The sequence below is a fragment of the Natator depressus genome, chromosome 1 (assembly GCF_965152275.1).
Source record: "Natator depressus isolate rNatDep1 chromosome 1, rNatDep2.hap1, whole genome shotgun sequence".
NCBI lineage: Eukaryota > Metazoa > Chordata > Testudines > Cheloniidae > Natator > Natator depressus.
Window position 1 is genome coordinate 294378377 of NC_134234.1, and position 18212 is coordinate 294396588.

The 18212-nt window shown below is 41.7% G+C and overlaps 1 protein-coding gene across 2 annotated transcripts in view; it reads right to left on the reverse strand.

Annotated features, from left to right (window-relative positions):
* PDZRN4 (PDZ domain containing ring finger 4) overlaps nucleotides 1-18212 on the reverse strand; it is a 390282-nt gene that overhangs the window by 181009 nt on the left and 191061 nt on the right. Inside the window, exon 1 of one of the 2 annotated variants that reach the window (XM_074942199.1) lies at nucleotides 974-1298. The exons of the other annotated variant lie outside the window; for it this stretch is intronic. Coding sequence (XP_074798300.1) covers nucleotides 974-1042 — 69 coding nt within the window. The 5' untranslated portion in view covers nucleotides 1043-1298. Of the gene's footprint in view, nucleotides 1-973; nucleotides 1299-18212 lie in introns of those variants that run through there. 2 annotated transcript variants of the gene reach the window in all.

Sequence of the window (18212 nt, forward strand, 5' to 3'; positions counted from 1 at the left end):
GTGCCAATAGACCACCAACATTCTAAGCTGTTTTCTCCTCAATATTGCCTGTCATCAGCATTGCAGTCCAAAACTGTAAGTGTTCAGCCTCTGTCAAAAGCAATGTGTCAGACAGAGCTTGGACAAATTATAGAGAGGGAGAGAACAGATACTAAAAGGCACTAAACTTTAATTTGCCAGATTTTGAAATTCCAAAAGCAAACAAACAAAAAGCCTCAAATCAAATACTGACTCAACAGTATTTGTGCAAAATTATGAGATATTATATTAAGTGCTAATTTCGTCTTTTTTCCCTTCCTCTGAACAAGCTGGAAACATGTTAACAGCACACTGCTACGTTAATATTCCTGCTGCTGGGACAAACGCAGATAACTACAAGGTATTAAGATCTCTGCCTAGTGGTAAAGAGAAATAACACAAAGAATGTATAAACAAGAGCTGAGATAAACATCATTCCTTGAAACTATTCCACTTCAAAAAATACAAATGAACTATTTTACACCAAATCAATATTTTAAATTATTCAGAAAATCAAACACACTTTTTGGCCATCACAGACATGACATAAAACTTTCTTCCGTTAGAAATACCTGAGATCATGGACATACTAAATCCCAGCATGTGCAGAGGCATCAGTGTAACACTGACTTGAAATCACAATCCTATTACCAAAGCAAAGGGCTTCCTTAAAACATTACAGATATGATTAAATGAGACTGCTGTTATATGACTGACATCTTGGCAGAAGATGCACAAAAATGTTAAAAGAATCCCACAGGAAGTCATCTGAAGGGGGAGTGGCAAAGAAACAAAAAACAACAGTCACCCAAAAATAATTTAAAAAAAACAAAAAACGAACAACTTCACTAACAATTTGCACAGGGGAAAAAAAAGAGCATCTCTTTTTACTTACTATCTTTAAAGGAGTACAATTTCTTACTCTGGAGTCACTGGCAATATCCTCTGCACTCACCTGTGAAACTTCATAGAGCAGTTTGTAGTGTTCCTCTCTCTTCTGAAAAGTGCACAGATTGCAGCCCATTCTAATAAGCAAAGCAAGAGCAAAGCTTCTAATTTCCCCAGAACTGAAAGGCAAATGCACTGACAGGGAATCACCCTCCAGACTTGACTACTGTTTTTCATCAGTCACTCCAGCACAGAAACACAGACACACCACTGTTAGCTGGAAGCACAAGCCAGGGTAGTGTGTAGCAGCATGCTCTTCTTCCCTTTCCCTAAGTATCTTACAGTCACATATACACACAGAGTTTCGACTCAGTTCATGGCAACACTCCCCCTGTCTCTGCATCAGTGCACATGACTACACAGATTCTAACTCATGAATATTAATAGAGACTCATTGATTATTTATGACAGAATGTGTTAGCAGGGAAGGGTGTCATAGCTGCTGTTGATGACAGATGAATATTCACTAATTAAGAAGCAAATGTAGTGTGGTTAAACAAAATTCACTTGTGTCAATACTATCTCTGTTTATTAAGGTTAGAGAGATTAAGAAAGAGCAATGCACACTTGCCCTTTAATTTTATCAGTGATCATGAGACTAATTCATGAGTAAGAATTTCTGAGGCACAAAGTCAATTCCTACCTTAGGTCTCCACCTTGCGCAACAGGAATGACTAAATTTATTTTAAAAATATTTGCTATGCATTTTAAAGAGTGACTGTGATAACTTATGTTGTTGAATATCTAAAGCAAAAAAGGAAGGAGAGAAAACAAACCCATATGGCTGTAATGCTTCATTCACTTTTGATATCGCCAAATCTAATTGAAATCCCAGCATTAAGACAAGAAGAAAGGATACCATAACTGCGAGTCTGTAATGTGTGGGTGTGATTACATAATGAGTGTAGATACTATGTATATATGATTATACACATGGCGTATATATGTACACACAGACTGGTCACATGAACTTTATAGTCACACTTTGTACACTTACCATGTACACACACAGTTAAATAGCAATTATAGTAAACTTTATCAACCCCAATTTTTTAGGAAAATGAATAGATATACCCTCTTGGACTTTTAAAAATTCAAAAGCTTCTATTATATCATGCCATCGTGTCTAATTTTACTGTTTGCAAATTAGATTGTAATAGCTCTACAATTCTCAGCGAGTAGATAAAGGCAAGGAGCCATTTAAAATTAAACCTACGTGTTAAATGCTACAGGCAATGGAACTGACCTATCTAGGTTCGTGTGCTCACTAATTCCTGTATTTTACAGCACGTAATCAGTAAGTTTCTTAAAGACAGAAATCCTGACTGTAGCAAACCGAGTCTCCTTTAAAAAATAATAATAACCAAGATTTCTTTTATTTCTACTCTGCCTCATCGAGAACCTCCACTAATTAAGAATTATGTCCTTTCTCCAAAGCATCTTTAAACTGGACAGGATAGCAGGTGGACTCCAAAGCAAAAATAATTACTCTGAAACCAGTGAAACCAGTATAGTTAAGATTGACATTAGCCCTGAAGATTTTTAATGGCTAATCACTCATGTAAAGCCACTTTTTTGGGGTACAGTTTCCTAAAAGTGCTTTGTCAAATATTTAAAATCAATAACAGGAAATGATTCTAATGAGTACTAATTGTTAACAAATTGGCTTTGCATCTAGCAGCACCTCAAACACCACCAACGCAGAGTAGTAAGTAGATCAACAATCATCTGCTGCTTATCAGTCCTTCCCCTTGGGATGTAATAATCCGATTTTCTGGGCCTTAATTTTACCTAACAGGCTGGATAAAAGCCAAGCAGAGAGACCAACATGAAAACAGCATCATTATTGTGAACACTGAAAAGTTTGCTAGAACCTCTATGTGAATTATAGGTGAGCTGATACTACATCTTGATTAAATTTAACATTTTAAAATAAATGCATAGTGCCGGGAGAGAGCAAATCATGATCATTTGTGGAGAAGATACTTCTTACACTAGCTACGTGCATTGCCATGCAACACGACTGCCATATCTATTTTCAAGCAGAGGTGGGCCCAAGCTGTCAAGTTTGGAGGTGAGCTTTCACAACATTCCAGGTGTTTGGGGATGGGCTCCTCTTTGTTAGCAAGCATCAGCTTCTCCCCATCTCTACTGACACCCATGGAATGCTCTTCGTGCTGAGAGGTTCCTTTACATGAAGCAAACATCAAGTCTTTGAAGGTTTCTACATTGCAGAGCTGTAGAAGAATTGTCAGAAGTGTAAATTCTGAACTTAAGAAAGTCAGATCAAGGAATTAGATAATAGTCATTCAAGGACAACCATGCTATCTTTCACTGAAACTGTTTTCTTCTTCTTCAGCCGCCATAACTTCTTCCCGTGATATATACAGGTTCTGAAAACTAAACAGTAATATAATGATAAATGATTTACCCGGGTTTATTTTTTTAATCCCTTGCAAATACTATTGTTGTTTTAACACATTGCTACAGGATTTCTTTTTTGTACTGTAGTTACCAGAAACAAACAATAAAATACCAGATAAAATAAGCAACGGAAAACTGCAGTCAATCTTCCAGGGCTGTCCCTTTTTTTCATTACTAGTCCTCTGATTCTTTTGTTTCCTTCTCAGAAACCAACACAGGCTTCTCCACTCATTTATCAAATGCCTGCCCTTTGCCCACACACACAGGAAAGGTTCTACCTTCTGCTTCTATATCCATCTAATGGGTACAGTCTACAGGGCTGAAGAGATCTATTTTAGAAAGAAAGGAATATTTTAGGTCCCTGAATTCCATCAAAAATATGCTATTTTGATTTTACTAACCTTGGAATATCAGAATGTGAAATTTGAGGCAAAACTTGATCGAACTAATGATTAAATTGAAACATATTATGCACTTCTGTCAGGTTGAATTTGATGTTAGGAAGAAAGTAATCTGTGTCTTTCTTTTTAATCCTCTCTCACATCAAATCTGTAGCTAAAAGGACAGAAGAGATATTAAAATATAATCAAGTAATTCTTATTCTATATGTAATTCAAATACATTTGAATTATTCAACAATCTTCTTGATTGTGGAGTTCCCCCTGTTCATCACCCACAATATAATGTCACCACAAAGACTACAAAGGTTCATCAGGGTTTAGAGACAAGCTAAGAATGCAGGAAGCCTGGACCAAAATGCAAAGGGATTCATTTTAATTTTAAAAATATCACATTTTCAAATGTGAATGCTTAAAAAGTTAGGCACCTAAAACCATATTTAGGCACCTATGGGATAATTTAGGGCACTTAAAATTGGTACACAATTGCCTAAATAAGATGTGTAAGTGCCAATTATAGGCACCCATGTTTGAAAGTTTGTCTGGCTTAAACCACCAACAAGGGAGGAAATTCAAGGCTAAAAATTTCCAGACTAAACTCATTTAAAGGCCATATGCTTCTGTAAGTTATCACACAGCAAAGAGCTTTATAATGTACTGAAAAATTCTGCCTAACTCATGTAAGTGAAGCCACTGACCCGAATTCAGAGGTGTGTCACAGGATGGGTCATGGGCAGCCAGACCTAGCAGTCAGAGCCAGAGTCTACAATCACAAGAAAATAAGTCAGGAGTCAGCTGGGCCAGGATACCAGGAGGTCAGAGTCAGGAGACAAACTGGAGGTCAGACCCATGAATCAGTTGCCAGGAGTCACACTGGGGCAGGATGCCAAGAAATCAAGCTGCAGGAAGCACAAGGCACACAGTCCAGACAAGGTGGAGAGCAGTTGTTCAGACAGTTTCCTGTTCCTGCTGATGGCTTAATTAGGGCCAGCAGGCCAATCAGCTGCTCTTGGAGTCCACCAATAGGACTGCAGGGGAGGAATCTTGAACAGGCTGGGATTTATGAGTCCTAGCTAAGGAAGCATTAATAGGCGCCAGAGAGGGAGTTGGAGTTTGGCTGCTCCTATAAACTATGCAGACCCCAGTTTGAGACCCATGGGTCATGGCATCACCCCTCCCCTAGGGTTGTCCTTTGGGAAACATGGGTCCAGGTTTCTCAGGGTGTCTGCTATGGAAGGCCTGAACCACGGTGGGAGCATGAAAACTTCCAAGTGCTTCCCTCTGAACTATAACCTTCCCAACTGATCCGGCACCATAATTTGCCCCATTTGATCTTAGGGTCGAGGGCTTCATGAGGAATGTTTCCTCTTGTCCCTGTATCTCTAGTGGTGGGGGTGGTGATTGCGTTCAGGGACATGCGTTCTCAGTGTATAGTTTCAGAAGAGAGACATGGAACACAAAGTGGACTCTAAGGGATCAAGGGAGCTGGAGCTCAAGGGTGACCAGGTTGATTTGTCGCCAAAATCAGTACAGGCCAAGAAACCGATATTCTAGTTTCAGGGTGGGGGTGTCTGACAATACAGAGGTGTTTCTTGAAAGCCATATCTTTTGTCCTATGGAGCAGGTGGAGTCCTGTTCTCTATGTTTGTCCGCATGCCTTTTGTAGTCCTCCTTTGCCTTTTTAAGGTGTCCCTTCATCTCCGCTTGGATGAAACAGATGTGTTCTACTAGGTCTGAGGCAGATCGGTTGGGAGTGGATGCGGGTCGTTGTGGGTAAAACTGGGGGTGGTACCATAACTGATAAAGATTGGGCTGTGGCCTGTGGAGGCGTGGTCTGCATTATTGTATGAGAATTCTGCATTTGGTAACAGTGAAGACCAGTCATCCTGGTGATAGTTGCTACAGCATTGTAAATATTGAAGGAGCTGGTTGATTCTTTATGTTTGGCCATTTGACTGCGGATGGTAGGCAGAGGACAGGTGCACGTGGACTCCTAATAAACATTGAGCCTCATGCCAGAAGTGGGCAATTAACTGTGGTCCCCAGACAGAGGTGATATGATCCAGGAGGCCATGAAGATGGACTACACTGTTTATCCAGAGCCAGACAATTTCCTCCGCAGAGAGTAAACCTGTGCAGGAAATAAAGTGAGCCATCTGAGAAAAGTGATCTACCACTGTCAGGATGGTCATGAAACCACTGGATTCTGATAGCTCCACCACAAAGTCCAAGGAAATGGCTTCCCATGGTCAAATTAGGGTGTCCCGAAATTGGAGGAAACCACAGGGTTTCTGGTGAAGGATCTTGGTGCAGGCACCCACATGGCAGGAAATTACAAAGGTGTTTATCATGGGGCGCATTCAAGACCACCAGAAGAAATGGGACATTAAATGTTGGGTTTTAAATCACTCTAAGTGTCCTGTCAAGGAGTCATGGCACCCTTGCAGGTCCAGGTGGAACCTAGATGGGGTCCCTCACAAACTTGATCCCCTTCTTGGTGTTGGCCATTGTCAGTCGAGAACCACACAACTCGTAGGATGGAATTCTGGAGACAGATGCAGAGCGGATGAGTGCATGCAGGTCCTGGCAGCAAGTTGCATTAAGAAAGTTATGGGATTGGAGAATGTGGGCTGGTTCCAGACTGCGGCCTTGTGGGTCAGGGGCATGTATTCAGGACAAGGCATGAGCCTTACCCGTTCCTGGTTCCAGGATACTAGGTCATGGTAAAGACCATGAACCAGGAGAAGAATAGGGTCGATTGGAGCTGTTGCTGCTTCAGGCCCTGGCCCTGTGCAGGTACTCCAGGTTCTTGTGGTCCGTAAACATTTGAACCAGATGATGAGCCCCTTCCAACTTGTTGCCACTCTTCAATGGTGGTCTTAATTGCCAGGAGCTCATAGTTTTGCTCAGCAGGAGTACGGTTGCTTGAGTAGTAGACGATGGGATACAGTATTTGCTTGGGTCCACACTTTTGGGACAAAACTGCCCCAATCACCATACTAGAGGCATCAGCTTACACAACAAAAGCTTGTGCCATGTCAGAGCAGACCGATACTGGAGAAGTGGTGAATTGCTCAAATGCGTGGTGGGCTTCAGGAGACCAGTGGAATTTCATACTTTTTCGGAATACGGCAGTGAGGGACTCAGCTTGTTTTGAAAAATTCAAAATGAACCTTAGGTAGAAGTTTGTGAAGCCTGAAAAACATTGTAGGCCACACCTGTTGCCTGTCGTGGACAGCCTGGACTTGTGCAGATCTATCTTATTTCCTTCTGGGGACAGAGGTCTGATCAAACATGGACTTCTCTAGTTTAGCATAGAGACTGTGTTGTCGTGGTCTCTCCAGGATTGTGTGGACGTGAGTGGTGCGCTGGTCTGGATCATTAGAAAATATCAATATATCACCTAAGTGCACTACCACGAACTGGTCCAGTAGGTTTTGAGCACATGGTTAATGAAATGCTGGAGCGTTGCTTGAGCATTAGTCAGACTGAATACTCCAAGTGGCCGTCGCAAGTCCAAAGGCGGTCTTCCATTCGTCACCTACTCAGATATGGATGAGATTATAAGCTCTCCAGATAGCCAGTTTCGTGAAAACGCAGGCAGCCCCATGCAGTCCAACAATTCAGGAATCAGGGTAATGAGTAACAGTTCTGATTATCTGATTTAAGGCTCAGTAATTGACACAGAGGTTGCCATCCTTTTGTTTGTTTGTTTGTTTGCTGGCTGGTCTCTGGCCATGCTGTCGGCAGAAGTGTGATGAGAAGGTGACTCTCTGTTCTCGCCAGTGAATGAAGGGTCATGAAGGGTCAGCCAGGAGATACCAAGGATTAGGGGAAAATGTGGGAATGGATCACACCGAATTGTATTATTTCTCTGTGTCCCTGAATAATGGCTTACAGAGGGACAGTCTCCTCTACAACTGGACCCAAGGACAGTGGGGAGCTGTCAGTAATTTTGATCATGTCGGGTAATGCCTTGTATAGCAGGGAGATCTGCAGGGCCCAGCCTGTAGCTGCATCCATTAAATTGTCTACTGCTCCTGAGTTGGAGGGCCAATTGGAGGGGAATCTGTTGGGGGGTCCCCCAGGAATGTGCAGCTGGATAGGCCCTGCAAATGGTAAGCCTGTTGGATGGGGCTCAGGGTGCATCTCAGTAAGGACTAGGACATGGGGAAGTTTTCTTCTCTCAAGGTCCAGACTGGTTCCCTGCACTGGGCCTGGGTAGTTTTGTTTCCCCATGCTGTTTGGTGTTCGTATTGGGCAGGCCGAAATGGCATGGCCAGGTTTACCACAGTAGAAGCAAAGGTGACGGCGGTGGCATCGTTCCATTTCTTCAAGTGTGAGTTGCTGGTGAGACAGACTGGTTTGCCTGAGTTCAGCAGGTGATACAGAGGCTGGGGTCATGGTAAACGTTAAGGGAGGCTTTCTCCACCCTTTGTTCTCGCAGATGATGATCTGTGCTGATGGTCAGGTCCACAAAGGCATCTGGGCCCATTGGCATCTCTACACAGGCCAGCTCATCTTTGATTTCTTCCCATAAGCCCCATTGGAATTGGTACAGGTGTGCTGCTTCAATCCACTCTGAATCTACTGTGAGATGGCGGAAGGGTGCTGCATAACAGTGGCACTCATGGTTGATGTGGGTCCCCGAAGATGGTGGACATCAATTGAAGAAAAGCATCGCAGTCTGACAACACTGGGCGATGGCTTTCCATCTTGAGGGAGGCCCAGTCTAATGCATTTCCCGTCCGCAGGCTGATTCCCAGGGCCACCTTGGCCTGGTAAGAGGCACAGATTTGGGAACGCATCAGAAACAGAAGGCTGCACTGCTTCATGAAGCTCCACACCGCTGGCAGTTCCTGTCAAACTGTTGGGCCACGGGTATTGCAGGCCCCTGTTCGGGGCAAGGCACTGCACAGTGCATTCGCAGCACAGTATTCTCAAGCTGAGCTACCTCAACTTGTTCCTGCAGCTGCTGGTGTCTGAGGCCAGCTGCGCAAATTGGGCCTACAGTGCTTGATTATCCACCTGATGGCAGAGGGCCCATTCGTTGGTCTGTGTAGACTAAAGTTGTCAACAGACCCTTATTAGAAGAGATGTCCCTTATTATAATAAAAAATTGGTTGCTGTGCTAAGTCAGTAGTGGTGCCTTTTATCTCTTATTTCAGCCACAGGGTTACAACTAGTTGAAAACTTGCAATGCCACTCCATAGACAGCCAGGCCAGATTCCAGTGCGACCAGTAGATCTTCAGCCATGCTGGTAAATTGAAGGGAGACTGTGGGGCCATGCAGGGAAATGAGGGTCTCTGGTAGGGCGACGTGCAGGGGCAGGGACAGAGAGCCTGTGGCCCGCTCTCCTCTTCTGGGTTGATGGCAGCTCCATACGGTGTCCTTTGTGATGCCTCCTAATTTAGCAGGTTGCAGACGTAGGTAACATGAGGGTGGCTGGGGTCAGGGCGTGGAGCAGGAGACTTGGAGTTGATAGTGAAGCTCTGGTGAGGGGCAAGGTCATTAAGGGTCAGGGGGCCCTGGGCCGGGGGGAAAGGATAGAGTCCGTGGGTGCCCAGGGGAAGCAGGATTCCCCTTAGTTCTGTGAGGGGGAGAAACATAGAAGGCTATGGTCCTTGGCCCTCTTTACCCACCTCAGGAAGCAGCCTTGGAGGGTGGACAGAGAGGACAGTGAAAACCGTTTGCTTTCAGGATCAGCTGCCTTCTCCCTAGGATGGTGCAGCATTTTATGACCTCGCACGGGGGGCAGCAACAAGAACTTTATTGTGGGGAGCAGGTTTCCTCCCCCTGTTTTAAAGTGACTGCTGCTTTAACCTTTCCGATCACCACCAAGGCTGCAATAGTGACCAGGTAGTCAAGTATCTGTGGTTCCCTGCACCTTATAATATGGGGAACTGTTCCCCCCTCACACACACACCAGTTTCCCCTCAGTCCAAGTCCTCATGAGTACAGTGCTGTCTCGCTTTAGTCTCTCCCACTACCCCTCTGTCTGTTCATTGCAGATGTCAGTCATTCCCAGGCATGCTGAGGTTTTCTGTTTGCTACTGGAAAGCAGGAGGTTGTCTGGCCAGAGCAGCAACATACATTAAGATGTTCCATGTGGAGGAAGATGCATCTTACCGAGGCAGGGAGGGAGACTGACTTGATGTCATACTGAGTCAGTGGCAGAGCTGAGGAGAATCCAGCCACCCTCACACCTGGTCTGGCAGGAGCCTATTGCACCATGTGCACCATCCTGTCCTATACATTCCAACCCTCAGGTGGACAAGGACTGAGTAATGCATCTGGCCATTCTGGGAACTCCAGATCATGGCACGTGCTTTGTGGAGCGCAGTATGCTCCTATCCTAGGTTGTCAGCTTAATGCCTACATACACATCATGGTTCAAGGGTCACCAACCCCCCACACCCCCAAAAAATCAATACCTCTCCGCGATGTCAGCTGGGTGAGGGTGGCGGGGGGGGGGGAAGTGTGCTAAAAAACCTGTTTCTTATTTTCCATATACAATGTTGGGAACCCCAGTGTAGACCCTGCTGGTTTAATTTAGTGATGTTTGAAACAGTTCTAGGTTGAAGCGCACTAGGGAACCTTTAGTGCACACCAGCAGGGTCTCTATGGACCAATTAATGAACAACATGTTAATGCACTTTAGAAATCACACCCCCATATAGCATATTGCCTCACTACATAGACAAGCCCTAGGGTCACCTAAAGCCTTCAGTGCAGGTAATGGTGTTTGATTAAATTGAGAAAGATGGCCAATACGCTCTTTACTGAAGTAGGGCCTTGGGTGAACAAGAGCACAGCTAGTACAGAGTCAGCCTGCAGGCTTCAGCACATTTTGGGTAAACATTCCAGTCCCACGGATTTTTTCAGCCAGCTGGTCTTAAGAAAGCTGGGTGGTGGCGCTTCCCCAAGTTCAGGGTTTAAGGACCCTGAAATACAGTGAAGACTAGAGTTATGCATAGAGGTCATAACCAACTTTCAATTTACTGACAGCTCTGGTTTTACACTATGCCCCTTACATACTTCCTGTGTGTGTTAAAAGCTTTAACTAATATTGGTAAAATGCCTTGACATCTTTGGAGGGATGCTTTTATAAAAGGGAACACTTTATTGCTGTCCAAATTATTTTTGAAGATTTTGTTTTTTAGTTACATGTGTGAAGAAATAATCTCCCCCCCCATGTATAAAGATTAAAAGCAGTCTCATTAGTTTGACACCTATAGAAACAAAGACCCTTTAAAGTCATGGCCCTATATGCCAGGTTTAGGTCTTAATCCAAATGACAAACACCAGTGAAATACCACCATGAAAAATTGAACTTGTAATAGAAATTCAAATGCAACCTTTGAAGCAGCATGAAGAATATGGAACCAGCAGACAGGATGCCCTGGTTCTGTTCTCAGCTCCAACACTAACTCCTGTAAAAACTCTTGTAGCTTAGGTTGCCCCTCTGTAAAATGACAGGTTTCAGAGTAGCAGCCGTGTTAGTCTGTATCCGCAAAAATGTAAAATGTAAAATGCCCCTCTGTAAAATGGCTTTCTTAACACCTACCTTGTAAGAATACTGTAAGGATCTTAACTCAATAAGATTTTGAAGTGCTTTCAGATCTTTAGATGGAATGTGTTATATAGGTGTGTCTTCCTCATCCTAGCTTTTCTATTGTGCCCCTCACGTTAGTATGTAACACTCAAAAAAAAAATCTGACTACAATTGTTTATTAATTATGTGTTTCTGGTAGCACCCATCTTGTACAACTACAAAGGAAATAATAGTTCTTGTCTTAAATAGCTGACATATTAAAAGGTTAAAAATGCAATGAGTAGGAGAAATTGGTAAAATATAGACGTAAAGTTTTCAGGGTCATGCTCAAACATGTCTTAATAATACAGTGTTAAAATACATTATCTTTAAACAGACACCGACTATTTCTTAGTTGTCCCTCAGTACAGCCACTGGGAGTTAGCAAAAATCTTGAAGACATCACAGCAGAAGAGGGTTTTTAGGACATGAATGTGGAGAGACAAATAACTGGTAGTGTAAGTGAAGTACCAGAGTGAATAGTCTTGGAGACATTTACCAATGCTACATCTTCAAAGTTTGCTTTCAAAACTGGTCCTATTGCCAACTTCTGGATGTTGTTAAAGGATACATTCAGTAAAATTAAGTTTGTTTGCCTTGCACATTACAAATGCGCTACTGTGCCCTAAAAAAGACCACTCATGAGCCAGGAAGCTTTCCTGGCCTCGAATGGACTTCCCTGGCATTGAAGTTCAAAGGAGATTGTGCTGAATCAGACCATAAAGGCAGCTGTTTTATTCCTTTGCCAGACTATATATAGATGTTGTAACATGACTGCCAGTTCTTCATGCGACTGCAGCAAATAGTAATATTTCAACACAGAAATACTTTGAGTCTTCAAGGGGGAGGGCAGAGGACACAGCACTTTCTGCTCTTATAGGTGACTTCTTGTGACTTTCTGTCACTATCAGACTAATGCTAAGCAGTATACATGGTTGCAAGCAAAATTTGGTTTCCAACTAATGATCTGATAGGATGATGGATGGAGAGGTAGCACTGTGCAGTATTACAGCGAGAAACTGTACATACAATTTAAGTGTCTGACAGCTGGCTAGTTTGATTTAAAAGTACAATTTGAACAGAAATCAAGTGTTTCTTGACAGTCATTAACTGAGAACCATAAAACTGCCATTAATTCTGTTGCAGTCAGCAAAATGTTTTGTAATGATCTAACACTAATGCACCCCCTCCTATACAACTTCCACAGCAGCAAAGGTTTACTTTATACACTGCTTGGGTTTTGTGAAGCTTAAAATCACTGCCAATGCACCTGCTTTCCAGAAGATCATTAGGTAAAAATCCCAATGTAGTCCAATCAACCTGGCTTTAGTTACCTTACCGTCTGCTCTAGAAGAAAATTAATGTTATTAGATGTGTCTTTCTCTCAAGATTGGCTGGTGTTTGGTTACTGTGCCAGCTGTCTGAGAGGTGCTGGGGTCTGTTCTACGCTGACCCAGCTCATTGTCTGGGTAGAGCCCAAGTCCCAACATACTACACTAAAGCACCGACTGGAGCCTGCACCAGCTGTTACATATTGTACAGGTACTTAAAAGGATTACAGCACACTAAACCACGAGCTTGGCAGCAGATACTTTGTTGTCAGACCAGAGCTCTGCAGCAGTTCTCAATGAGACCATTACAAAACAGGAACACCAGGTCTGAACCCAGGAATACAAATTTAAAAAATAAAGAGAGAGAAAAGAAAAGTGAGGTGGGTGAAAGACTCCTGCAGTCACATGGATTGCAACAAATGAAATCCCACTAACAAAGACTATTTCTTTTATTACAATTTCCTGTGGAAAACACAAATTAGCATAGCAAATCCTGCTTTGTGTCTGTACGGAATTATAGATCCTTAATCTGAGATCTGCTCTTTCCTCCTGAAACAAAAAGTCAAACAGGAGAGCCTGTCAACTTCAGAAGGGAGATTTGTCACAGCTCAGTAGTCCTAAGGGGCTGATTGTCTGCCTGGTCCTTTGTTTCAGATAGCAGTGGTCCCATTGACACCTACAGACTATCTTGACCACACAACAACTTTGGTCTACCAACTGCATTTTCACTTGTACTCCATTTCAGCGTTATTGCAATGTATCAATATTTCCTCTCTTTTCCAAGAGTGCCCTCCAGAAGCACACATTAAAAACTACTCTCTTTTACATGGAGGCCTAACTATGAAATTTGCTATAGAAAAGCAGCCACTGGGTGGACAGAAAACAAGTTCCATCATAAAAATTTACTAATATTCTGCACAGAAATTGTTTTAAATTCTGTCTATCCATAACATCCTCAGTACAGCTCTAAGTCACTTACAAGAACATTTTCGAAGTGGTGTGCAAGGTTTTTAGATGCTTGGATCGCATTGACTCTACCAGGATTCAAGCAGCTAAAACCCGCACACAGTATTTTGAAAATGTACCCCCCTAGGATTTTCCTCCTTCAGTAAATATTAACAAAGTAGTAGCAATACCAATGCAATTCATTTGGGATGAGAATCCTTTCCAATTAAAGTTTCACACAATTAAAACACAAGCTCTCATATGTTTTTCAGTTTGGATTTCAAAATATTCTTCCGTTAAAACACACACGCATACACAAAAAACTCCATAGTGTATATCTGTTGTTGTCAATATCAGTCATAAATAAAGATAAATCACAGTCTAGAATAGAAAGATGCCTTAAGAAAAGAAAAATATAATATTGCTTGAAGAACTCCTGCTTTGTAATTCTATGCTGACTATTCTTTCTAGTCCTAAACTGTGATGGGAAAAGTCACTTAACATACTTAACTGAATATTATTTACATATGGGCAAATGTCAACCTGGCTTGTTTAGTTAGTGTAGTAAATAGTCTCAATATTCCTATCACATTTGCCATTACACACCAAAGACAGACAGTGCCACTGGCTAGAGTAAAATATGTAACACCATATTCTCCCAGAATAGATATTCTTTAGTTATCTTTATGTCCACAGATAACTTGGACAGTATTTGTTAGTTAGCACAACAAGTGAGACCATGGCTTATGTTTGAGAAAGTTCAACCCCCCATCCCCTCACACACACATTTTGCTGCAATATAACAGGATAAATTTCAGAAACTTCAAGGCCAACTTTCACAATACCAGATCATTTAACCATGGAAGAAAAACAACAGATTTCAGGCCTTGTAGGCATCTCCAGTAGCTAAATCTGTCCAAAGTTGTACATAAAGATACCTCCTCAACTCTTTGTCTTCAGAGAGGAGAGAAAAATTCTCTTATTTACTGCAGGGGAGAAAGTGACATCGGTGAAAAATGAATTTACTTATCAGGCTTCATATTACAGTAGGCACATATGTGAGTCTGTGTATACTGAAAGGGAAAGCTGAAAATGAATTTTGTACATCTGCATATCCAAAATTTACTTAAGTGTGATTTCATATGAAAAAGCCTAAGTCTTGTATTTTTAAGACCCTTTAAGGGAGAAAATACTTGTTCTTCTCCAAGGCAGTGCTCAGCCTGCCCTCCATGCTCCCTGCTGTACAGACCTGAAAGAAATTAAAATAAATTCAAGCAGAACAAGCATTTTTTTTTTTGCCTGTAAGACCTTTACATGTTAGCCAGTGACTGAATCAGTTTCATTTCTATTCAGTTTTTGTGCAGGATACTGGGATTATATATATCAGCCTAATTCAATGATAAAAAAAAATCCTTACTATAAATCCTACCATGTGGGACAAATCTGTCAAGATCTTAATTATCAAAACAAATGAACAGACAGAAAAATGTGACATATGTAGCATATACTTTACATGATAAATTAGCCCTTGCAGAACTGACAGACATACTGTAACTGGATGTTAACGTTGCTATAGCAAACAGTACTCCCCCACATCCCAGCTACCGAATCACAAGTTTCTGACGGAACAATTTACCCTAGCAAAAGGCAACAAATTTTCTATTGTTAAACAATGTCTACATATGACAGACATATTTCTCTGCCCCACTATAATCTTCTTTAAAAATCAATGCATTTTTAGCAACAGCACTGTATCACTAAAGTAGCCAGTCATGAGAGTCAAGTCATTCAGTTTTTTCCCAGTAGCTGTGTGGTTCCTGCTAGAATGCTTTTCGGATTCAGCATAGTGATGGGCAAACCCGGGGGGGGAAATATCCTTATTATGGACTGAGCTATAATAGCGTAGGCTTAGGAAGTAACAGTCAATGAGTTTAAAATCTGAACTGGAAGTTCAGTTCACATAACTATCCGAACGTTGAATGCTCTTGAGTGTTTGCAATTCAGCCTTGGATCACATAAAAACCTCTTTTAGGCAAGTTCAGGTTCTTCTCACTTCCACTTGGAACAAAAACACTCTTTCTAGCAATGTCTCAGCATTTTAATTTTTGGTCTCAGAGGGCACCAGGAATTGCAAATGCAGGCAAAACTAAAACACATGTTAAATAAATTTAACAACTGTAGCCAACAATTCAATAATGCATCCTTGTTCAGAAGAGCACATTAGAACATGCTTATGTCCCAGTGACATGTGGGATGTAAGGGTGTGCTTAAGTGCTCTTCCGAACAGGAATGGACCAACTTAAGTGCTTAAGTGCCTTCCTGAATTGGAGTCTTTAAAAACCTCAGTCATGGAGGGCTCAAATTTTAGGTGAAATTCCAGGTCACTTATTATTTAATTATGATCCATCCACTCATCTTTAGATTCAAAACAGGTCTATAGTTAATTGTTTGCCAGAAATTCACACTTTCTTAAATAAGCTCCTCCTAATTCAGTTACTAAAGCCCACGAACTTGTGTTCTGATTGATTTTTGGGTGGTCAACTGAACTGAACTTCTAAACTAAGAATGAAATGCAGACTACTAAAAGCATGACAGCAGAAAGAGGCCTTACCATGCTGCCAGGCCCAAAATATAACATCCAGAACCAAACTTGATTATATTTTGGCCTCCTTGGAAAATGTTATTTTTCTGAATATAGTTAGTATACCTGTAACTTGAAAGGGTGGATAGAAAGGAGAGGGAGGAGGCGTGAAGAATGAGCACAACTGCTTCACTCCATTATAGCACGTTACACAGAAATTTCACAAATGCCCATAATTTTATCCATGATCTTAATAATGTGAGAACTTCTCCCCTCAGATCTCTGAACCTCAACAGAGAAGTACAATTGGAAATTCCCTTCTAGTGATTAGTTAAATTATTAAATAAGGAACACAAGCAAAGATCTTGAAACACCATAACCCACAGCAAGTTTGTCCTCCCTCTCTCTTGTTGGTGCTGGTAAGGACAGAGGAAATTTATATAAAGATGTATTTTCTGAAACTAGATCTTTTTTCTTTTAGGTGTGTGAGGAGAATGAAAGATTCTGAGAAAACAGACTACATTATTTCAATTTAAATTCTTAACTTCGACTGTGAAATCCTTTCAATGAAATATCCCAGAATGCATAATGCCATCACAGACACCAAAAACAGTTGTTATAATTTGATAAATATTTCTAGAGAAAATAGTCCATGTAATTTAAAGGTCTGGGAGCCACTAAATCCCTAGCCATACGTGTGTGTGTGTGTGTGTGAGAAGGGGACATAGAGGAATGATGGAGAAGTAGATTCTAATGAATTTTAACAAGCTTTTTTGTTTTTTATGAACAATAAGCTTTCCAGACCTCCTTTTCACTTCATAAAGAAGCAAAAAAGGGCACAAGCCTAGTTTTAAACAAAACTCCTGTCATAAATATAAAGGGAAGGGTAAACACCTTTAAAGTCCCTCCTGGCCAGAGGAAAAACCCTTTCACCTGTAAAGGGTTAAGAAGCTAGGATAACCTCACTGGCACCTGACCAAAATGACCAGTGAGGAGACAAGATACTTTCAAAGCTGGAAGGGGGGAGAACGGGAGGTTCTCTCGGTCTGTGTGATGCTTTTGCCAGGAACAGAAAAGGAATGGAGTCTTAGAACTTAGTAAGTAATCTAGCTAGATATGCGTTAGATTCTGTTTTGTTTAAATGGCTGATCAAATAAGTTGTGCTGAATGGAAGGTATATTCCTGTTTTTGTATCTTTTTGTAACTTAAGGTTTTGCCCAGAGGGATTCTCTATGTTTTGAATCTGATTACCCTGTAAGGTATTTACCATCCTGATTTTACAGAGGTGATTCTTTTACTTTTTCTTCAATTAAAATTCTTCTTTTAAGAACCTGATTGCTTTTTCATTGTTCTTAAGATCCAAGGGTTTGGGTCTGTGTTCACCTATGCAAATTGGTGAGGATTTTTATCAAGCCTTCCCCAGGAAAGGGGGTGTAGGGTTTGGGAGGATTTGAGAGGGGAGGGGGAAAGACGTTTCCAAGCGGGCTCTTTCCCTGTTATATATTTGTTAGACGCTTGGTGGTGGCAGCAATAAAGTCCAAGGGCAAAAGGTAAAATAGTTTGTACCCTGGGGAAGTTTTAACCTAAGCTGGTAAAAATAAGCTTAGGGGGTTTTTCATGCAGGTCCCCACATCTGTACCCTAGAGTTCAGAATGGGGAAGGAACCTTGACAACTCCTTTCTAGGTCACCTTTAAAATAAACCAGAGAGAACTTTACCTATGTTGACAACAATACTAAATCAGTTTTCTCCCATTCTTCTCCCCTCTTTCCTGAGTGTTTCTGTTATTTCCTTTTCCTGTGTGCCATAGCCCCATTCTCATTTTGTACTTTATTTCCACTCACTTACCCCTGGTTCTATGTGTTACCTTATTGCTTGGTCCTCTCCTTCTGCCCATGTCCTCTATATTTCTTGCACATTTTTGTCCATTATATGGTCTCTTTCATTTCTACCTTCCAGTTCCTCTCTGTCTT